This window comes from Dromiciops gliroides, chromosome 2 (genome assembly GCF_019393635.1).
Source record: "Dromiciops gliroides isolate mDroGli1 chromosome 2, mDroGli1.pri, whole genome shotgun sequence".
Classification (NCBI taxonomy): domain Eukaryota; kingdom Metazoa; phylum Chordata; class Mammalia; order Microbiotheria; family Microbiotheriidae; genus Dromiciops; species Dromiciops gliroides.
This window is the reverse complement of record NC_057862.1, coordinates 52,425,680-52,448,847: the sequence shown is the minus strand read 5'-3', so window position 1 is coordinate 52,448,847 and position 23,168 is coordinate 52,425,680. Positions and strand designations below refer to the sequence as shown.

The 23,168-nt window shown below is 51.8% G+C and overlaps 1 protein-coding gene across 1 annotated transcript; it reads left to right on the top strand.

The window, feature by feature from the left end:
* The first annotated feature begins 1,151 nt into the window (after positions 1-1,151).
* On the top strand, positions 1,152-19,715 carry DNAJB12 (DnaJ heat shock protein family (Hsp40) member B12). Its single transcript, XM_043987837.1, has 9 exons — positions 1,152-1,368; positions 8,254-8,428; positions 9,765-9,910; positions 13,419-13,604; positions 13,689-13,768; positions 14,272-14,381; positions 15,454-15,626; positions 16,160-16,311; positions 17,676-19,715. The coding sequence occupies exons 1-8, from the start codon at positions 1,236-1,238 to the stop codon at positions 16,279-16,281; spliced, it is 1,125 nt and encodes a 374-aa protein (XP_043843772.1). The 5' UTR covers positions 1,152-1,235; the 3' UTR covers positions 16,282-16,311; positions 17,676-19,715.
* Positions 19,716-23,168: the final 3,453 nt, after the last annotated feature.

Below are 23,168 nucleotides of genomic sequence, written 5' to 3'. Positions count from 1 at the left end.
CTCATCTATGTCTCCTAGCTTCCCCAGTTTCCTTCGAGACCCAGCTAATTGATTGGTTTTCAGTTCCCTGAAAACTACCTTCCTCAAGCTTTCCCTGATCAAAAGTAATGTCAGTGCCTTTCATCTGTTATCTCCAATTCATCCTATATATGTCTTGTTTGTTCAATCACTGATTGTTGAATGACTGTGCTCCTCCATTACAATATAAAATCTTTGGGAATAGGGATTTTTCTTTGTACTGACATCCTCAGAGCCCAGCAGAGTGCCTGTAACATGCTAACTAAATGTTTGTCTATGTGCTCAATAAGGAAACAAGTCAGGCCATGCCAGTCTCCTGCTCACCTCCAGGATAAAACACAAACTCCTAAGCTCGGCAGTTAAAGTCTGGCTTCAGCCTACTCATAGATTTCATGCACATTAATCCCCTTCACCGAGTTTATAGTCGAGTCAAAGGAGACAAAGTGCTGTTCCTCAAATTCAGCCTTCTACCTGCTTCCCTAAGCCTGGAGCACACTTGCTCCCCACCTCTACCACTAGCTTTTCCGGGTGCCCCCTCATCTTTCTCTTCAAATTCTCCTGCACTTAGCTATCTGTTCCAATGCTGAAGGCAGCACAGCGGAGGAGAAAGGGCTGGCTTTGGATTCGCCAAGGTGTGGGTTCGAGTTCTGCCTCTGGCCTGTCCTGGCTGGGCACCTCTTTTAGAGCAGCATTAGTAACTTATAGATGCTGTCCTTCGGCTTCTGCCTAATGACAGCTCCGCTAACCCGGTACATGTGCCCCACGGTAGGCTGACTCTAAGTTCCTGGAGGGCAGAGCCGGTTTCTTCTTTAGTCCTTGAGTCCGTCGCCAAGCTGGCCTCAAAGACGACCGGAGGCAGAAGGACCCTTACAAAGGACCTGATCACAAAGTCCGTCTGGTCTGGCCCATACAGGAACTAAGGCTCCGAGACAGAGAAGGAAGACACGGGCCCGGCCGCAGGAGGGCGAGATCCCCGCTCCCGAACTACCACCTCCGAGCGCTGAGCCCTCAGCGGTGCCACCACCCCCACCCGCACGCCCGCTCCCGCTCGCTCCGCACCGGCCGCGGGCGCAGAAGGCCACGGCGGGGGAGAAGGTTTGTGACGTCATCTCCCCGCGCCGCTGCCGCCCCCCCCTTCACTGCGCGCCGGTCGCTGGCGAAATCCGCCCTCCCCAGCGGCCTCTGTCCGCTTCCCTGCCTCGCGCCCTGGTTCCGCCATGGAATCCAATAAAGATGAAGCCGAGCGCTGTATCACCATCGCCCTCAGCGCCATCAAGAACCGCCAACCGGAGCGGGCAATGCGCTTCCTGGAGAAGGCACAGAGGCTTTACCCGACGCCGAGGGTGCGCGGTGAGTGCGCGGTGCCGCTGACGGGGAGGGCAGGCAGTCAGGGGCCGGGGCACGGCGGAGAGGGATGAGGGACGCGAGGGAAGGGGAACAGACCGAGAGAAAAGGCTGAAGGGGCTGGGGGAGGGGGTCAGGGACAGCAAGGCCCAGCCGCGCCTGCGCACTAGCGCGTGCAGGAGGCTGCTGGGAGCTGTAGTCCGCCGACTCAGCTGCTTCGGGACTAGCGACGGTTGGAAAACTGGAACTAGGGGGAAGGGTCAGCCTCTGGGACTGTACGCGCGGAGCATCTCGGGACATAAAGTTCCTGCGGAGTGAGGCCACTTCTTCCTGGGATTTCATGGGATGTGGGGGGGAGGGGGGGGGGTCATTGGGGTAAAGCCGAACTACATTTCCCAGAGGGCAGCGCGGCGGATCGGTGCCAGTTACTGGCTTGAGAAAGGGATTAATTACAGAGAGGGTTTAGAGAAATAGAACGAAATCTTTGGGAGTGGGAGGAGTCGGGCCCCAGCCTCAGGAAAGGTGCGCCCCCAGCTCAGCTCCCTTGGTTCTGACACCCTGCAGACAAGCCCAAGGCCGGGCTCCGGGGCCTCCAAAGCCTTCTGCTGCTGCCCTTTTACCAGCTGAGACTCCCAGCTGATCCTGCTATTTGCTTGCTGTCTGCCTCCCCCTTCCTCTCCCCCCCCTCCCCCTTTAGACTGTGGTTCTTGAGAGCAGGACCTGTCTTCGCTTTTCTTTGTGTTCTCAAGAATTAGCACGCGGCACGTAGTAGATGCTTACTGACTGCCTAAAACCAACCCCTGTCGTCCCTGGCTGCTGGCCTGCTGGAAGCCAAGGCCCAGGAGCCAGCCAGCTTTGGGAGCCCGGGGGGAGGGGGGGGGGAGAAGGAGAAGGAAGCTGGTGACACTCTAGGAAGAGGTTACATTTGGGCAGCAGAGGGGTAGAACCAGGGCTAGGACCCTTGCCCTCAGCTATGCTCGCATTTTTCTGTTCAGCCGTAGTCCCCAAGAAATGCTAAAAGACCTCTAGGGCAACATCCTGCACGAAAGAATAAATTCTCCCTGGAGGACACGGACAAGTAATGGTACAGGATGAGATGGGCTTGGTATGTGCCTCAGTGAAGGGGGAAGACTCACAGTGATTATTGGATGATAGCTCCAAGGAAGTACCAGGTAGAGAATTCCCAAGTTGACTGTTCCATTAGTGTAAGCCTTAACATCCTGAAATCCATAGCCCCATCAGAAGGCCTGGGACCTGTGCCGGGAAAAGGTCAAGCCACTCTTAGTCTAGGAATTCTCCCCTCACACATGAGCAGTCTGGGAAGAAGCTTTGACAGCAGAGAGGGAGCGACTGGGGCTTCTGGACTTTGCTCTCTTTGTCATACTTGTCCTAGGTGATCTTTAGTGTGCTTGCTTGCTCTCCATCTTAGAAGCCTGCCCCAATCCGGTTTATTGAAAACCCAGAGGCACTAGTTCAAGGAAACTCCATGGGAAATGCATGGGTGCATCATTCCAAAAGTAGACTTGATGTTATTGCCTCACTGTTAAGTGCCCTGCCAACAAAGGAACTGAACCAGATTAAAATGTAATTGGGAAATATTTAACAAAATAAATTAAAATATAGTAAAACATAGATTATATTATGTGGTTTTCTAAGTCAATACGTGGCCTACAGGGATTCTTACGTAACGTTAACCCCCAACCCCGACCTAGGCCGATGCTGCCATCCTCTGAAATACTTTTCTGTGCCCTGTGTTGCACCAGTGACTAGAGAATGAAAAAAGAAAAAGACCAAAAACTCAGAACTGAAGGCCCCAAAGTAGCCTTTCTTTTGTGGGGGCTGCTGCTTCTTCGCTGTTTCCTTCTTAGGAGAGATGCAGGGATGGTGTCACTGACTTGGCCCAGCCTCTGAGACTCTGCCACAGAGAGCAGCTCTATCATCATGCTCTGTGTGTGTGTGTGTGTGTGTGTGTGTGTGTGTGTGTGTGTGTGTGTGTGTCCAGCCATCCGCACAAGTTGTCTTTTCTCAGATTCAATGTGCTGTGGCACTATCACAGAGTAGATTTAAATTTGCTTACACTGAACAGACAGATAGTAATCCACACCCGCTCTGTAGCTCCCAGTCTCTCCTTTCTATAGCTTTACACCAAATTGGCAAAAGTATACGTAGAGCTAGTTGACCTGTGGCAGGAAATTCTTGGCCGGAGAAAACTGGAGTTAGGAAATATTGCACGCAAGAATATCTATGGAAACTTTATGGATGAAAGAATATTTGCACTCATTACAGAAGTCTATCAAGTCTTAGTCCAGCATTTTTTTTCAAAACAGGTACTTTTCACCATTTTATAGTGCAGATGAGCCCCAGAAGGTTAAATGCCTTGAGAGGGCAGAGTTCACTGTTGCTTCTCTTCAAGACACCCCCCTCCCCCATTTCATTTGCTGCTTCCTTCACCTATTAGACTTTTTTCTCTTGTTCCTTACCCTTTTTTAAAATGTCAGACAACCTGTTCAAATCTGGCCTCAGACACTTAACACACACTTACTAGCTGTGTGACCCTGGGCAAGTCACTTAACCCCAATTGCCTCACTAAAAACAAAAACAAAAACAAACAAATGTCAGACAACCCTATAGGGAAACAGGCAGAGGACCCAGGGCTCACCGCTGCCCTTCCCCCTGGGTGCCAGTCCACTGTAACTCTTTCAGAGGGTTAGAAATATCTGCTTAAAGCAGGAGGCCTTTTTGTGATGCATTTACACTAATGAAGGCTTCCAGGGAGGATCCTGAAGAGGGGGACAGGGATATGTGCAGAACACTAGAGAGACTAGGATACCACTGGCTCTGTGGAGGGACAGTCCAAGGTGACCATCTGGAGACAGCTTGGATTGGATGAGAGGATCTTTCAGGCCGTCACAGAAGGAGGAAGGGCTCAGATGCCAGCTCTGGCCATTCCTTCATGAACACGACACGTTTGGTGTAGGGAATCGCCTGGGTCCCAAATGATGGGCAAGAAGAGAAGTTCTATGGGGACAACTTGGAACTTTTCCAAGCACTTGCCATTGGTTTCCCACATGTAACATCACAGGCAGGAGCTCAGCAGTTATCGAAGTTGCACAGGACAAGTACATTTCATACAGGTTCCAGTAAAAGGGCAGGGTGGAGGTATCAGTCAGTTGGAGGGTGGTGGGTGTCTTGAGCAGGGTGGGCTGAAAAAAAAAATCAAAACCTATCCCTCAGCTATTAAGATCCATGATTCTGCTGCCACTGGTCACAAGAAACTTACATTAAATATTTCCTCCACCTCCGCCCCTCACTCCCCCTTACCCCCCCAACTCCCATGGAAGCAAGAAACGTGCTTTTCCCAAACATCAGTGCCTATCTTGAGCCAAAGACCCAGTGCAATCCTCGCCTCCAGAATTAGGTTTTGGGGAACCAGATACAGCTCCGGCTCGTGCTGTGGGTGTCCTTAATGCAGGAAGTGAGTCAGGGAGTGCTCTGCATGTGCAAGACTCCTAGCAGATGCCATGAGCTCAGAAAAAGTTCTAGCATCCTTGGGTACAAACTCTCTTGTATAATATCGCCTTATCACCTGGTCCCTAAAAATATAGATCCATGAGAGCACTGGCCTAAAATGCTTCCAGAGAAATGGAGGGTTGGAGACAATGTGGGTAAATGAGAGGGGGAGACAAAAGAAAGGTATATAATCAGTCAACAAGTGTCAGGCCCTTATGATAGATAGCGCAGGACTATGCTAAGCCCTGAGCGGGCAAAGGCACTGCCCTCAAGAAGTTTACATGGAGATGTTCACAGAATTACATGGAATGGAGATGTTCACAGATAGAATTTACTTGGAAGTAAGAAACCTGGGTTTAAGTCCTGGCTGCACGTGACCTGAGCCAGGACAGGGAACAAGTCTGTTGCTACACACTTCTGCTTTTGTTACCTGGGGAGAATAGTTGACAACACGTGAGGATGCTCACACACTGAAATATTCCATGCTAGAGGCATTATTGGCAGTCCATTGATGGGAGCCTTCCCCAAGCTGCATCTAAACACATGGACACAGAGCAGTTAACAGCTTCTAGGAAAGTCACAAGGCAGAGAACTATCTTCCTGTCTCTGTCCTTAAAACAAAGTCAGTTTCTATTACAAATAGTTGGGACCATGGCCATAACTTAGGGGTTACAACTGAGAGAAAGTCAAGAGCATGGTCTTTAAAGGTGTCCCTTCCTCAGATCAAGGGCTGTCCCACTTAATGGCCTAACCCTTGTTCAGCTGCTCCCATTTTCACCTCTCCCTTCTGACTACCAGTCCAGTTAGCTCAAAGAGCTAACTGCTCTTCCTCCTCCTACCCAGCCTTGATGGAGCTGACTTATAGTGAATCCATTTGTGTTTCCCAACTACTGACTCAGGTCACGTTTACTGAGACTGGAGTGGCAGTCGCCCCACAGAGGAATGATGTACTTGAGGTGAAGAGCTCCACTTGGCAAGTCCTTGTTCAGTTTCCCAGCCTGTTTTTTTTTTTTTTTTAAGTGAGGCAATTAGGGTTAAGTGACTCGCCCAGGGTCACACAGCTAGTAAGTGTTAAGTGTCTGAGGCCAGATTTGAACTCAGGTCCTCCTGAATCCAGGGCCTGTATTCTATCCACTGCACCACCTAGCTGCTCCCCTGTTCAGTTTTCAAAGCTGAGACTGGAGGTGATGGTAGACACACAGAAAGTTTCCCTCTTTCCAGCCCAGAGATGCCCTGGGTCCCTGGGTTGTCATACCCCAGAATGAAGATGCTGGGGATACAACAAAAAATTGTCCTTGAAAAGCAGGAACCTGTATTCTGGGGGGGAGGGGGGAGGGAGGAAAAGGGGAGATGGAATAGGTACATGGAAAAAGCTAAAACAAGATAATTTGGATAAGAGCGAGTGCTCTCCTAAGTCAGGAGGAGATGACAAAGACTTGAAGTAAAGTAAAAGATGGTGCTTGAATTGAGCCTCGGATGAAGGAAGATGAAGAATTCTGATAGGCAGAAATGAATGTTGTGTTCTAGGCACAAAAGATGGACAAAAAAAAAAATGGAAAAGGGAATTTGGGAAGCAGCTAGTCGTCTGGTCTGGAGTCCTAGCACGAAACAGCCTTTTCTGGCGTGCTGCTCCCACTAGGTGCTTTGCTGACTGCTGGACTGCTTTCTGCTCTCGTGCCCTCTGCTCCTTCCCCTGCCCTCAGCTGGTCCTACTTTCAGCCAGCAGAAGTTGGCGTGGGCAATATAGCATAACAGAGTCAGAGGCCCTGGAGCCTCGGTGCACATCCTGGCTCTGCCCCTTAGAGTCCGAATCACCTCTCTGCCCCTCGGTTTCCCCATCTGTAAAATAATGGGGTTGGACCACAAATCCAGCCACAAACCCCACGATCTCCCCATCAGCCATCCATGTTAGCCACAGGGCCCTCTGACCTCCTGCAGCGAGGGGCTGTTACGAGTGCTATTAAGCCAGAGCCAAACTTAGGGTGCATGGCCCTTTTCTTCTCTGACACTGCTAAGTTCCACATGCCCACACAGACCCCAAGCCTCCTGTGAGCAGCACCACAGCCCTTTCTTCTGCATTCCCTCCTCCTGCACATTCGATCTAGGAGCAAACATCGCATGGAAGAGCCTGCCCTAAAGGGGGCGCCAGGCCAGTCTTTCAGTGCTTTTTCTCTCTCCCTGCCCTCTCTCCCCACCCCACTCCAGAAAGCCCATATATTGATGTAGAAGGTTGTTTCTCAACTTCAGGTCACAGCTGGGATCGAAGTGACTAAGGGTTTGAAACAAGGAGACCACTGTAAAGAGTCAGAGGGAAAGCTAAACACATCTGTCCACTGATCTCCCTGGACCATATCCAGGCAGGAAAGAAGTTAAAAGAAAAAACAAGAGAGAGGCAAAAAAAGCAAACAAAACCAAAACCCCCACCAGGTTTGAAGGAAGAAAAACACATGGAGAGACCAGAAAGTTGTAGAACAAATAGCTTTCATTATGGTGCTGGGAGCATCAGCCAGTATCCAGATTGGCTTTGGTTGAACCCTTTGGTGCCAACAGCCATCTTGGTGCATCCATTTCATTTGGTAGGATCAAGGCGGCAGAAATGTATTTAAGCCCTTTTTATCTGTTACATTTCAGTTAGAAATTGAATTTTCAGCTGTGAAAGGCCTGAAAAGACATTTTATATTCCATTGGGCCTTTTTTTCTTTCATTTTTCTATGCTCATTTTACAAGCGTACAAGAAGAGAGAGAGAGAATGTGTGTGTTGGAAACCAAGAAGCCCAAGAACAACCCCCCCCACTCCCCCCCAGCTCCCTGTGTCTACTGCCTGTTCAGAACAGTCTTATGGGGTGCTTCTGATGTTTCACATTATCATAATAATGAAGGTCAAGTGCATCCATAAGGAGTTTGGACTGGGGTTTGTCAAACCGGAGACAAATGATTGCTTTATTGGCAACACATTTGAAGAAGGAGAGAGGCACCCACATCAGGAAGAAGCCTTGTTTGACTCTGGGGTTTGAGAAGTGGTTTTAGGAATAACAGTAACCTTCCAGTCACTCTTGTAACTGGTCCAGGTAGAGTGGAATTGCTCTTGATCAATTCAGCCGTGACGATGGAATTGCATTTGTGTTTGAGAGTGAACAGACCCAAAACACATTGACCTACCACAAAGGGGTAGCAGAAGGCAGCTTCTATTCTTCCTAACTCAGCACTGAGGCAGTGTCAAGTGGAGTGGAGCCCACCCTGTGGGAATGAGGCATTAGACCTTTTGAGTGTGTCGCCCTATTACTCACTGCTCCTCGTGCCTTGCACGAGAGCAAGCTTTAGGTTGCAAGAGATGGATTTTCACAAAATCTTGACATTTTTTTCTTTCTCTACTTTGCTCAGCATTGATTGAATCTCTCACCCAGAATGGACAGACTTCTCATGGCCAGGCTAGGCCAAAAGACACAGCCACTTCTCATCGGAAAACAGGTGGGGGAGAAACCCCTTCTGCCAATGGTGAGGCTGGTGGAGAGGGCACGAAAAGCTACACGCAGGACCAGATGGAAGCTGTGAAAAGGTGGGGAACATGCCTGGGCAGCCCAATGGCATTGGGTAATGGCTTTCACACTTGTGAAGGAGCCTTCTTGCATTGTTTCCTGACTCAAAGCCTCAATGCCCAATGCCCAGTTGGGTGCCAAGGATGGGACCCAGTAAAACAGCTGCAAAACTGTATGGCCATAATCACTTTTCAAAAATCCTTGGTAGCTCCATGGAACATGCATTAAAAACCCCTCCATGACTATCCCAGTGCCCAGCTAAGCCCAAATAAGTCCCTGATTAGGGGTGACCCATAACAGATATTGACTAAAATCCAATAAATCCCCTTCACCTCCTCCCAACATCCCTTGTGCCTCACCCAGGCATCCTCCTGCTAGGCTAATCCTGGACCTGTTTAGGCTGAATCTCACCACTCCTCTCTTTTCTTCTCTTCTCCCACCCCCACTTCCCTACTTTCTTCCTCTCCCCACCAAAAATATGTAGGGTATGAGCCAATGTAAGTCGTCTTCTGTTAGGGTAGAGGCAGGGAATGTGCAGAAGCAGGAGGATGGAGTCAGAAGACCTGAGTTCAAATCTCAGTCCTTCATGTGGCTTGGGCAAATTCTAGAACCTCTCTGAGCCTGTCTTCTTCATCCATCCATTGAGGATAATGATACTTACATGCTTTACACAGTAGGGTTGTTGTGAAGATTAAGTAAGATCACAGACATAAAATGCTTTGTTCTCTTTGAATTAAGGATTCCATGAATGTAAGAGATCTTACTATTCCATGGAATGAGAGGTAGATTAGGTGGCCTGTAAGGCTCAATCTATTGCCTAGCTCAGCATTAACAAGTAAGAATTACTGAGAAGAGACCATCCTATGGCAGGTCTTCATTTTCCTCCCAGTTAACAGCATCCCCTCACCCCCCACCACTAATCAGCCTTGTCACATCTGCCCCAGATTTCCTTCCACATATCTGTGCTGCTGATAATGCAGTGTTTGGTAGAGGCCTGGAGAAGCCTGGGCCAGAATTCTAGGGCCAGGTTAAAATTCCCTTCCAAATTAAAATTCTACTCAAAATAGCCTTTTGAACCCTGAGGGAGGTCTGAGCCAATCACTCAGCCTGTGCTTTGAGGTTTTTAAGGCACAGGCTAGGCAAACATGGAGGGGTTTGGGGGTTTTCTTTACAATTCCACCAGCCTTGGAATTGAGCCTTCCCCTAACATGGTTTCTCCTCCTTGTGTGAAGGAGGATGTCAAAGCAATGGAGATGAGTTGGGGTGGGCCCATGGACCCTCAGTGACAGACCCATCTCTCCAGGAGAGGTGTCGGAAAGGATGAGCTTCACAGCCTGTCTCCCTTCTCTTCTCCAGGGTGAAGCAGTGTAAAGACTACTATGAGATCCTGGGTGTCAGCAGAGAAGCCTCAGAGGAAGACCTGAAAAAGGCCTACCGAAAACTGGCCCTCAAATTTCACCCGGACAAGAACCATGCCCCTGGTGCCACAGAGGCTTTTAAAGGTGAGGGCTTATTTTTCTAAGACGATTGCGGCATTTTTATCCACTGGCCCTGATGGATCTCACTCAGTAACTGGATTGTACATCTGTGAAACCCCTACTATGTGTGGTCTTTGGGAGGGATACAAAGTTTATATAAGTCACAGTTCCTGCCCTGCCCTCACAGGGTTTAGTCTAGAAGGAGGTGGATAGAATGTTACCCCTCCAAGAATCCTTTCCTATCCTCTCAGCTCAGGCTGGAGGGGCAGGAACCCTTACTGGCTCTGTATTATGGTTACACATTTCCATAGGAGGCACATGCAAGGGAGAGGGGGATAGCACAAGCACAGAGCTCTGGGAATCTTCAGGGTGGGGTTTCTCCCCCAAATTGAGAGGAACACAGAGAATTTCCTGGAGGAATTGACATTTGAGTTGGGTTTTACAGGACATCCCAGCCATAGGGAAGGCACAAATTGTTCATTTAACAAGTGGATCAACAAGCACCTGGAGGAAAGGCCAGAGATGTACCTGGACAGGCAGTGTGGCCCCAGGCTGTAGAGGGCCTTGAATGTCAGGCCAACGAGTCCAGTTCTGTCCACTAGGTGAGAGGGGACCACGGAGAATTTTGAGAAGAGAACCGTGTCATAAGGGACACAAGCCTAGCCACAGAGAGCCGACAGGTGGCAGAGAGCAGGGGATGGAAACTGTCTGGATAAGGACGAGGACAGTAACTGTGGTAGAGAAGGTGAAACAACGGGGCCTGGTAACTGATCGGGTGTGAGAAATGAGAGAGGAAAGGAAGGATCAAAGATGACCCCAAAGTTTTCAGGTAAATGGTGGTACATGTAAGCCACATCATCTTCAAGCTACAAAGAGATGTGGATCTAGATTGGAGATTCCTAACCTGGGGTCTGTGAACCATTCTATGTTTTTTTAATAAATATTTTGGGGGCAGCCAGGTAGTACAGTGGATAAAACACTGGCCCTGGGTTCAGGAGGACCTGAGTTCAAATCCAGCCTCAGACACTTGACACTTAATAGCTGTGTGACCCTGGGCAAGTCACTTAACCCTCATTGTCCCACAAACCAAAATACAACAAAAATGAATGAATGAATAAATAAATGAATAGAAATAAAAATCCATTTTAAAAAATTAAAAAATATTTTGATGTTACTTATGTCAATATAATTAGTTTCCTTTGTAATCCAGTGTTACTTTATTCATTTTAATACAGGGTATTGAGAAGGGATCATAGGCCCCACCAAACTGCACAAAGGATGTTAAGAACTTCTGGTGTAGAGCTTAGAGAGCTGGGAATGTAGATTTGGGATTCAAAAGCCAATGGAAGTAAATAAGGTGGAAGAAATAGAGAGGAAGAGAAGATGACCAAGGGCAGAGCCTGGAGTAGCACCATGCCCTAAGGGTTGGGGTAAAAGACAGTTAGGGAACAGTTAGAGAAGGAGCAGAGGACTGGCTGATGGTAATAGAAGCGGCCAGGAAGAGGAGAACTGAGGGAAAGGGTCATTTAACTAGTTTATTAGGTCACTGGGTCACCTTAGAGCGCTTTTAATAGAGAGAGATGGAATCCAGACAGCAAGGGGTTAAGCGGGGATGGTGAAGAAATGGCACTTAAGAGGAGCCGCTGAAAAGGCACCAGCCAAACCACTCGATTCTAGCCCCTTCCAAAGAGACGTCTGCCCGGGGCCCGGTGGAGAGCCCACTGCCAGACCTTGAACGGTTCCAAGGGGTATAAAGTGTTTAGCCCTGCTGAGAGAGACAGTGGGCCTCCCCTGGGGAGAGGGCTGGCCTTAGAGTTGGACGACTAGGCAGCTCTCTAAGGCTTTAAACTGTAGAAGCTGGCCAGTCAGCCCGGGGAGAGGGAGTCTCCTCACTAGAATCTCCCTACCCGATGAAATCACTGGTTTGGACGACATTAGCTGCATAATGAACGCAGAGAGAAAAGGTGATTCTCTCCCACCTCCTTATCATCCAAAGCCCCCTGACCTCTCGGGCATGGTGGAGGGGCTATTGCCTAGGACCACCTCAGCTGTCCACTCCTCCCTCTTCCAGGACAGGTTTGGCCCCTACATTGCCTCTAATCTCAGCAATCCCTTGAGCCGAAGGCTCACCCGCAGTTATGGGGCTCGGGCAAAGCGCCCTTTACTGATGGCCACTGAATTGCTTGGTCCTCTGGAATATTCAGATAGTGTCTAGTGCCCAGGTCCCCGAGGGGGAAAGCGGAATGTGCCAGACCAAGGCCATCGTTTTTTTGATGTTTCTCCATCACTGCTATCTCTCGCTGACGCCTTAGCAGCCATCTCCTCAGCTCAAGTTTGTCATTTTGGCCCTGTCGCCATTTCTCCAGGGATGGCGGCCCTTTGTGGTCCCTCAGAGTAGACCTGCCATCTGATTTGACCCACACCTGCCAAGTTCTGGAGCACATTTCTTTTTTCTTTTTTTACATTTAATTTAATTTAAAATTGTTTTCCAACTACATGTAGATTGTTTTTGAGTTCCAAATTTTTCTCCCACACTCCCTTCCCTCCCCCTTCCCAAAGCCAGCAAGCAATCTGATAGAGGTTATACATTATAATCATGTTAATCCTAATTCCACATTAGTCATGTTGTTATTTTTTTTCCTTTTTTTTAGGGCAGTGAGGGTTAAGTGACTTGCCCAGGGTCACACAGCTAGTAAGTGTCAAGTGTCTGAGGCTCTTCTCTTACAACATGACTAATGGGGGGGGGGGGCAGCTAGGTGGGGCAGTGGATAAAGCACTGGCCTTTGATTCAGGAGGACCTGAGTTCAAATCCAGCCTCAGACACTTGACACTTACTAGCTGTGTGACCCTGGGCAAGTCACTTAACCCCCATTGCCCTGCAAAAAAAAAAAAAGAGAGAGAGAGGAGTCAGAACAAAAGGAAAAAAGAAATGCAAGAAAGAATAAACAACCACCACCACCACCACCACCAAAAGCAACAACAAAAGTGAAAATAGTCTGCTTCACTCTGCATTCAGATTCCATAGTTCTTTTTCTGAATGGGGAGAGCATTTCCCACTGAGTCTTTTGGTATTGTCTTGGACCATTGTATTGCTGAGAAGAGCTAAGTCTATCACAGCTGATCATCACACAATGTTGTTGATACTGTGTATAATGTTCTCTTGGTTCTGCTCATTTCACTCAGTATCAATTCATGTAAGTCTTTCCAGGTTTTTCTGAAATCCATCTGCTTATCCTTTCTTACAGCATGATAGTATTCCATTATATTCGTGTACCATTAGCCATTCCCCAATTGATTTCCTCACCAGAGGCTGCAACAACAGAAGCTGGTCGGCCTGCTGCATCTCAGTAGCCCTATGTACATTACTTTCCTGCTGAACTAGGGTGCCGGCCAGGCTCTCCACCCCCACCCCCATCCAGCTTCCTCAGGGCACCTCTTCAACAAAGTTTGGACTGCCACGCTGCTTTTCTGTTCCCATTTCAAATCTCTTTTTGTACCTGGCGGCAGACCCTGATGCTTCTCTCCTTTGCAGCCATCGGTACTGCCTACGCCGTGCTGAGCAACCCTGAAAAGAGGAAGCAGTATGACCAGTTTGGGGACGAGAAGAGCCAGGCTGCCCGGCAGGGCCAAGGCCACGGGGACTTCCACCGGGGCTTTGAAGCCGACATCTCTCCTGAGGACCTCTTCAACATGTTCTTTGGCGGTGGCTTTCCTTCCAGTAAGGCCCCCTCCCCCTCCCCATGGGCCTGCCCTCCCTTCCCTCCTCAGCCTTGGGCCTGACCAGTCTCCCTCTGGCCCCCAGGTAACATCCACGTCTATAGCAATGGACGAATGCGGTACACCTATCACCAAAGGCCTGACCGCCGCGAGAACCAGGGTGATGTGAGTAAAACCTGGGTGAGGGGAGCACGAGCAGAGAGGAGAGAAGAGGGGGCTGCATTCAAGGCCTCCCTGCCCACCCACATCCCAAGCCCCTCCCCCTGGGGTGCTGCCGGTGGCTCCTGCCAGCAGTGCTGGCATCTGAACGCTAGAGGGAGACGTACTCCACTCCACTCCACGCCTCTTCCAAGGCAGTGCTGAGTGTGCTAGAGGTTTCAGGGCCTATTCCTGGAGTGGCCACTGGTGGTTCACATCTACCAACCCCTGCTTCTAGTCTCCCTGGTCCAGTGGTCAAGTGATACATGCCTCTCATCCCTCTCCCACCTTCCTGTCAATTGGCAAGCACCTCCCATGTGCCAGGGCTCCAGAAGTAAGGGGAGGAGGCTGTTGGTTCTCTCCCTGGCCACAGCCAGAGATCCCCATATGGGGTTGCTCCCCGTGGGCATCGGGTATCCAGCCAACTTCTAACTTGGATTCAAGACTGACTGTGTGTCTCTTCCTCCAAGGGTGGCCTAGGACTGTTTGTCCAGCTGATGCCCATCCTCATCCTGATCATTGTCTCTGCACTCAGCCAAATGATGGTCTCCAGCCCACCCTACAGTCTCAGCCAAAGACCGTTAGTAGCCAGGATTTTCCAACTCTCTTGTGTCTGGGGGACCGTGGGAATCGTGGCAGTTGGGATGTGAAGGTCTCAGGCTCAGCAGCCAGCTCATTCCTCCTCCCAAACCAGCAGTTTTCCTCTCTCCTGCATGTGTTTGTTCTCCTCATGGTCTAGAGACCAGGGTCAGTTTCTCCTGGATTAGGAATCCCCCGCCCATGGCCACTGGAGTAGGTTCTGGAATGTAGCGCAGGAACCTGGGCGAAGCATCAAGGGAATCCCTTCTTTCTCTGCAGTACCTCTGTAGAAAGTGCTCATTTGATTTTCATTAAATGAGGTTTGGGGAAACCTGCGACCGACTGAGAGCCCTCCCTGCTGCCCGGGGGGTGAGAGAGCCTCATTTGGCCCACTCTGGTGCTTCCCAAAGTCTTCATTTCTGTCCTGGAGATACTTAGCCCTTCTCTGCTGGGGAGAGCCGACATTCTGCATCAGAATGCAAGTATGGCAGCGGCCCTGCCAGCAGACATTTCCTCTCTGTTCAGAGGTTTCCTTTGCTTCTTGTTGAGCCAGGGATTTTGAGAGTTGTTGGAAGTCATTATGCAAAAGGTCACCTGGGCTGGCCTCTTCTTTGTCCTGCAGAGTTCTTTGATAATGATTTTAAGCAACTTGAGGTCACAGACCTGTCTCCAATTCCTCTCTGTCCGACTGACTTCTCTTCCTACCAAAGCCCCGCAAACATACATGTGTACCATACCCTCAACCCTTGCATGGTTCTGGACATACAGTAGCCCCTCCCCCACAAATATTCATCAGATCAATAACGGAGCCGAGGGACTTGCCCAACAAAGATGGCGGCAGAACCAGGACCAGAGCCAAAGGCTCCCAGCTTCTCTTCCACCACTGGCTCCTTTCCCCCAATTCCCTGACCCAGAAGAAGAGCCACAGGCATCTGAGCCAGCAAGCCCTCGGTCAGGTTTAAGGGTGGGAAGACGTGGATGATTGGGGTTCGGCTTTAGGGAGAGGAACACCTGCCCTTGGCAGAGCTGAGAATTGCGCTTGGCTTATACTGTGCTGTTGGTCTCTGCGGCAGGTCAGTGGGGCACGTCCACAAGCGGCTGACCGAGCACCTCAAAGTGCCGTACTATGTCTCCGATAACTTTGGGGAAGAGTTCACTGGTTCCAGCTTAAAGACGGTAGAACGGAACGTGGAGGATGATTATGTTGCCAACCTCCGGAATAACTGCTGGAAAGAAAAGCAACAGAGTGAGGGGGGGGGCGGGGGGGGGGGGGGGGCGGGGGGGCGGGGGGGGTGGCCTCGTTCAGGACCTGGGAAAGGATTCGAGTCCTTTCAATGCCTGCCCATGGCCCTTCATTACAGAGGCTGAGTGTATGGAGCCGGGCATCGGGGACGATGCCCTAACCCTAACCCCTCCTCCTTCCCCTGACTCCCCTGGAGTCTGCAGGCCCCTCAGTGACCCTGACTATGCATGTCAGCTCCAAGGGAAGAAATGGATGCCTGTGACAGCAGTGCCTCTCCCACTGCCTCCAAATCACCTTTAAATGTGGTGGCACAGGCTGTCTGCCCTCCCTTCTTCAGGGGCTCTCCTGACCAGGGTATCCCCTTAGCTGTGGCCTCCTGCAGGAAGCTCCATTGGATCCCACAGATGATTCCGTTCTGGCTTCGCCTGTTCTGACCCCAGCCCCCACCCCATCCCTCCAAATCACAGACCTAGGAAGGGAGCGGGCCACCGTGCTTTGGACTCGGGGGCTGCTCTAATATCTGTTCTCCTTTGCAGAGGAAAATTTACTCTATCGGGCCCGTTACTTTGGAGATACGGGTCTGTATCACAAAGCACAGAGGATGGGCACCCCAAGCTGTAGCCGATTGTCAGAGGTGCAGGCCTCTCTGCACGGATAGTCGACGCCGGACCGCCCTGCTGAGGTCCAAGTATGAGCTGAAGCCACCCCCTGGGGTTTGGTTGATGACTGGAACTTGTACTTTAGGCATCCATGGGGAAGGGGGGGACTATACTCTCCAGAGCCAGGGCAACAGGCCAGGGCCTGTGGGAACCAAAGCAGGGAGTGGGGTGGGGGTGGGAGGGGAGCTGGAGGGGAGGCCCCGGGAGCAGTAGCACCAGAAGCTGACCAGGAGCGGGCACCTGGTGAACCCCTGAGGAAAAGTCCCAATGACCCCCATCCCTCCTTATTCAGAGTCAGGCCCAGGGATCTGCCCAAAAGTGAATGCCAGTCTCAGGGTGACTGAGGACCAAAGCTGACCACTGGCTCTGGTCACAGGCGACTCGTTCTGAAGCATTTGCCCCTGTGGATGCCTGGGCCAGGGGCTTCCTGGTGTTCAGGAGCCGAGCTCAGGAAACTGGAGGCCTCTTCTCCATAGGCACCAGCTGGTTCATTTCTGTTTGCCTTCTTCTAACCCATGTGCCCTGGCACCTGCCACCCTTCCAGTGGGACATTGGCCTTCCCTGCCTCTCCCCTCTCCAAATACCCCCTGAGTTGGGCGGGGGGGGGGGGGTTTACAGGAGGGCACCAGTGATAACTGGGGCTCTGGCCTAGGGCTTGGACAGCCCAGGCTGACTGGGAGAGGCTTTGGAAGAATGCTGAGCAGATGGAGCCGGGCACGGCTCTTTCCCTTCCTTTCCCCATCCCGGCAAGAGACCTTTCTCCTAAGAAAGCCTACGGGCAAAGCAGGAAGCTCAGTGCCCAGGAGAGGGCGGGCAGGCAGGCCGGCAGCTGAGGGGATTGGGAGGGAGGAGGCTTCTCTGGGTCTGGCCCGTAGCGCCAGGTGGGTGGGCGGGGCTGTCTTTGTAACTCCTAACACACCTGGCACCTCAGCCAGTACAGCAAGTACCAACATCACTCAAGCATCCTCAGCCCTGGCTGTTCCTCCGGAGCTGCGGTCTGAGGGAAGGAACAGAATGTCACAAGTTCAGGGTCAGATTCAGTGCAGCCTGTGAGGGAGAAAGGAAACCCCCAAACCAAGCCTCCCACCCCAGCCTGCGGCCAGGCCGCCGCTACCTCCACCTCTGTCTGCTTTCTAGGGCTCCAGGGGCAGCAGCAGCTGGCCACAGAGGAGTGGGGGGGCTGGCAGCCCCGGCCAGGGGCTGGGCACCTCCCCTCCCCTCCCGACAGGCAGCCCCTGTGTAGAATTAGCCATGGGGGTGGTAGGAGCTCAGCTGTGTGTGTGTGTATGTGTGTGTGAGTGTGTGTGTGAGTGTGAGAGAGAATGAACACGCCATACAGGCTGGCTGCTTTGTGTGGTTGTCAGGCTAACACAATGACCACTTTCGTCCTCAGACTATGAAATACCTGGAGAATTTTCGGTGAAGTGCACTGAGCCAAGGTGATGGACATTATATTTAAGGAGCCAAAACCTTAAATTAAAGTGGAATTGGAGGATGAGCAATGCACAACTGCCCTCTCTCTCACCCAATAAACCCAGAAAGCTCTTAGGACAGGGAAGACCAGCCACTGAGCTTCTCTCTTCTTCCCAACACCGACCGACCGAGGTTCTGCACTCAGTTCTCTCCTAGGAAACCGCAGCCATGGCAACGAAAGTAGGATTTCAAACTTGCAGCAAATGTGTGTGAGGAGGGAGGAGGAGGAGGAGGCTGGGACAGCCCTTCTTCCTCATCTCTCAGAGGCTACTGCTCACCTCTCACTGGAAGCCTTCCCACCGGGAGATGCTGGCTAGGAACAAATTTATAGAGGAGGAGGAGTCGGGAAAATATATAGGATTTAATTTATAGTGGGGTGTGTGCGCGTGCGTGTGTGTGTGTGTGTGCGCGCGCGTGTGTGTGTGTGTGTGTGTGTGTGTGTGTGTGTGTGTGTGTGTGTGTGTACATGCCTAGCTGCGTTCCATCAGCCAGGCATGTAGACCAGGTTCTATAAATGGTATACTTTTAACTATGCAGGGATCGGGTTAAATTATTTGGCGCGTTGCTCTTGCATTTTAGAGACGGGCCTATTTTCAGGAGGCAGCCTTCTCTAGAATGGAGAGATTAACCCCAGCTGCCAGCACAGGGATCTTCTGCCCATTTGCTTTCCCTCGATGTTTCCCTGGCCCAAGGCTCTGGGGCTGCTTTCCAAGGGCAGAGAGAACGAGGACAGAATCGAAGTCTCTAGACGACTTGGTCTGAGGCTGCAGGGCTTCAGACTGTGCTGGGGAAAGGAGGGAGAACATGATCCTGGGATTCACCAGCTCTGAGGGAGCATGGCCTCCTCCCAGGGTTCAGCTCCCCCTCCTGCGATCCTCGTCAGTGTTCAAATTTGATGGAGAAGCCGATCAGTTTCCCTGTCCCAACCTTGAACCCCCCCCCCAATGCTGCACCTCAGGGGTCCCCCTTCCCAACATAGCTTTGCACCACAGAAGTCTGGCACCCTGTCCAGGGGAGTCTGTACTGACCAGAGCCGGGTAAAGAAAGCCTGGCCGAGTTCGGAATGCACTTACTGAGAGGGAAGGTGGCTGTCCCTCACCTCCTCTTCCTCCTGCTGAACCTCCTAGTCGCTGAGTGGGCTGCTGCCCTGTAGGTGCCCTCAGGGCACAGCTCCCCGGCCTCCAGGGTTCAGAGATCCTGCACCTGGGAAAGCAAGAAGGCTGCCCCAGAGCCCCTGCCAGTCCCAAGGGGCCTGGACACAGCGGCCACCTCACCGACCAGTCGACCCAGGACAACTTCCAAGCAAACCGAACTCACCCAGGCTGTGTGGCCCACTGGGTCGTTCTTCCACTTTGGACTAAAGATATTCTGCTGAACCAGAATGGTTTTCTTATCTTCACTTTATGAAGGAGGATTTTTCTCAAAACAGCCGTTGCTGCCGGGGTAGGGAGGGAGGTTTTATTTATTCCCAAAGTTTATACCCAGCCTTTTGAAATCAGCCTAGCTGCCCTGGAATTGGATCTTCCTTTGGCAAAGTGTCACTAAGCCCGGTTCCTCCTAAGCCTTACTTCTCCTCTGCTGCCAGGAGCTGATCCTCTCCTTGAGTTTGTTTGGCCTTTTTTTCTTAATTTAAAAAACAACAACAAAACGAGGGGGGTAAGGAGGGGGTCCAGAGGGAAATATACCAGCTGTTCTAAACTGATGACTCTGCGCCCACCACCCTCCACCAGGAGAGATCTCAGTGGAAGGGAACTTGAGAGCAGCCTCGGGCCTGCAGAGTGCACCCACTCACCTGAGTGACACAGCCCCGCCACCCCCCACCCAGTGATTCCTCCGAGTCGCTATCCATGGATGATATAAGCACGGTGCAATAAAGCAGAGATCCTGCAGGATCACCACAGAGGCTGAATTAGAATTATGAAATTGTACATCTATAAATAAATGTTTATAATGTGAGAGACCAAAGTGTGTTTTGGTGTGTACTGAGCTCAGGGCTTTGTGATCAGGCCCCCAGGAGATACAAAGACTTGCACAGTCCACCCATCTCTGCGCCTGCAAAGAAAGTGTGTCAGGGCCTTGAGAACATGGAAGGATTGAGTGTTCAGGAGCCAGCTGGACAAGAGCATCGTCAGAGAACCCCTGAAAGCTGGCACCTGTAAATGCACCCATATGCCCAGGGCCAGAGCGCAAAATGCCCCCGTGCCACACTGAGTGGAATCTTTGGGTATTAAATGTGCAACCCCCAAAAGAAGTCATCCTGCCCCACCCCTCCCATTGAGGTCACCTTACCAAGCCCACCCAGGGCTGACCAATATCCCGAATGTCCATTTTATACAACAGGCCTGATTTCCTCAGCCTTCCTGGTCTGATTACTAATAATGGGAACTACACTAACCTAGCAGTTACAGGACAGAGGGGCAGTCACTCTGTAGCCTCCTGAATGCCTTAAAAATATCTTTTAGGCCCTTTCTGCCCAGATGATGGGTAGGGATGTTCTTTTTTGGAAGGCAGTCTCTGAAGAACCAGGGGGAAGGGGCAGCTAAGTGGTGCAGTGGATAGAGCACCAGCCCTAGATTCAGGAGGACCTGAGTTCAAATACGGCCTCAGACACTTGACATTTACTAGCTGTGTGACCCTGGGCAAGTCACAACCTTCATCCCACAAAAAAAGAAAAAGGAGGCAAAATCCCTCCCAGAAGCTTAGTAGGTGGGTGAGTGGGCCAGGCCCCCATCTTCATCTAAAGAGAAACTACGGGTATACTAGGAAAGGCACCAGCGGCAGTTACACCTACAGAGCATCTGACCACTCTTAGAGTCGGGTTCTCCAGGCAGGGGGATCCCCGACTAGGCATCTAGTCCAGACAGCACCTGTTGTGCCTCCCTAGAACTCAACAGAACACCGACTCCTTCAGGGAGCGTCGAGGATCCCTGCAATGAACCGACCTCGGCTCCTGAGTGGCACCGTCGGTGATGATAGGCAGCCACCAAGTCCTACCAGGGTATATATCGCTCCTACGCCTGCCCCCCGGAGCCAGGCACCCACCATGCCTCACCCCCTTCTCTCCTTCGGGCTAAGCACCCCAATTCATTCGCCAGATCCTGGAAAGCAGAGAGCTCCAGGCCCCTCATTTCTCAACGAAAGGGCCCAGTCCCTGGTTCCTTCTCATTCTTTTCTAATTCCCTCCATTTCCCCCTCCCCCGCCCGCTCTTTTAGCTCGGCAGGGGGCTGACCCCAAATCCCCGGGCTTTCTTTCCAAGACTCGCCCCGCCCGGCCCCGCCCCGCCCGCAGCCGGCCCCTGGACGTTCAGAAAAGTAACAAATGTTGCAACCTGAGCAAGCGATTCACATGAATGGAGCTGCGGCAAATCTGCCCCGAGCTCCTGGAGACGGGAGCCAGCCCGGACCGGGGGCTGCCAGGAAGCCCCGCCCAGCGCCCGCGCTGGCCAAAGAGATGTCGGAGCAGCGATCGGGCCACCGCCAGGGCTGGCTCTCATTGGCTAGCCCCTCTCCCAGGCCCCCTCCCCCTCCCTCCAGTGCGCAGCCACAGGTCCCCGAGGAGGGGGGCGAGCGAGGAGGTGGGAGGGGACGGGGTTGGTTGCTGGGGGAAGGTGGCAGGGACTGGAGGCAGGACCTCTTTCCCTGGGCAACAACCCCTCCCCCACTCCAGTGCCCAGCCACAAGTCCCCATGGGGGCAGGAAGAGGTGGGAACCTGGGTAAAGGTGGCAGAACCTCCCATCCTCAGACACATCCGCAGGTGGGGGTGGGGATGGGGGTGACCGGAGGAGGTGGGAGGGCACAGGGTTGGTTGCTGGGTGAAGATGGCAGGAACAGGAGGCAGAACCTCTTTCCTTGGGCAGCAACCCTCCCCCACGTCCCCTATACACAGTCTCAGGTCCCCATCGAGGCAGGAAGAGAGGAGAGCCGGGGCAAAAACGGCACGACCGCCCCCTCGACCCCCAAGCACGTCCACGAGTTGGGGAGTGGGGTGACAGGGACTAAAGACAGGACCTCCTTCCCTGGGCATCAACCCCTCCCCCACCTCCCACAGCCTTGGGTTCCCACGGGGAGAAGAGGAGGCAAAACATCCAGCATTTCTCTCTGGGCCCTCTCTCCTCCCCAGCCACAGTGCACATCCTGGGGTGGGGGGCCCCCGAGGTGAGAAGGCAAGTCCCCTTGCCTAAGAAAGGGGGCAATGGCCTTCTCCTGGGATTCTCCCTAAACGTCCTTCCACTGCCTAGCCAGAGAGATAAGCCTCACTGCTGGCTAAAGGTGGCAGGACCTCTTTCCCTGGGCATCTTCCCTGAGCCCCTGTGCCCCATCTGGGGCAGGAATTGTTTGGGGCGCCAGCCCTGTCACCTGTAAAGGTGCCAAGGGCCAGCTGACTACCTCTCCCCCCCCCTCCGGTTTCTTCTGGGCATGGGACTCTTCTACTTCATCTGCAGAAATCCTGACAGTTTGGGGTAGAAAAAGGATACAGATGGACAAGTGTCCCAGCCGCCGCTCAATGGTCAGGAGACCAATTTAGTCCACTGAGGCTTCCTGGGAATGTGCCCCCTCGCTAATCTCATCTGTCTCCTGTCTGGGAATTCCTCTTGTCTAGGGAAGACAAGTAAATGTGGCACTTGAAACCACACTCCCCTCCTCTCCCCCTCCCCCAAAGGCCAGGGCCTTTATTCTCTGGTTTTATGAACTGGGCTCACTGCCCAGATGTCTGGGCCCAGGTACACAAGAAAGTAACTTGAATACTTAGGTCAACACTGTTTTTACATGATATCACCATTGCTGGCAGCTCAGGGCACTTCCCTGAATCACTCCACGTGATGCCGCAGATGGCGAAGTGTTATGTTGAAGTAGGCCATTTCCCAAATGGGGAAACTGAGGCTCCGCAGGAGGGCAGCTGTTTCACAGGAGGGGAGTTGGCTGAGATGACTTGAAAGGATCATAGGACAGGCTTTAGGAGGACCACCCAACCACCCTAAACAAATTCCTCTGCCTGACCGAAGAAGAAATAAAGTCCAGCATCATGGAGTTCAAAGCAAATCCCACATTTTACAGAGGCTTGGAGATGGTCAGCTATGTGCTGAGTGGCAGTGTTGAGATTCAAACCCAGCTCTCCTTCTGCAGAGCCCTTGGAATGATGGACAGGACACCCCACTGTCAATCAGAGGACCAGACTCTCAGCCTAATAATAAAAAAAAGGGCAGAATCTAGAGTCTGGAAGACCTAGGTTTAAGACTATCTCTGTTACTTCACCTCATGGCCATGGGCAAGACACTTTACCTCAATTACCTCATCTGCAAAATGGGGACAATACCTATTAACCTCTCTGGGCTTCGATTTTCTCATCTGTGAAATGGGGATAACACCCATTTCCGACCTTATAGATTCTTTTAAGGACTGCGATGACAACGA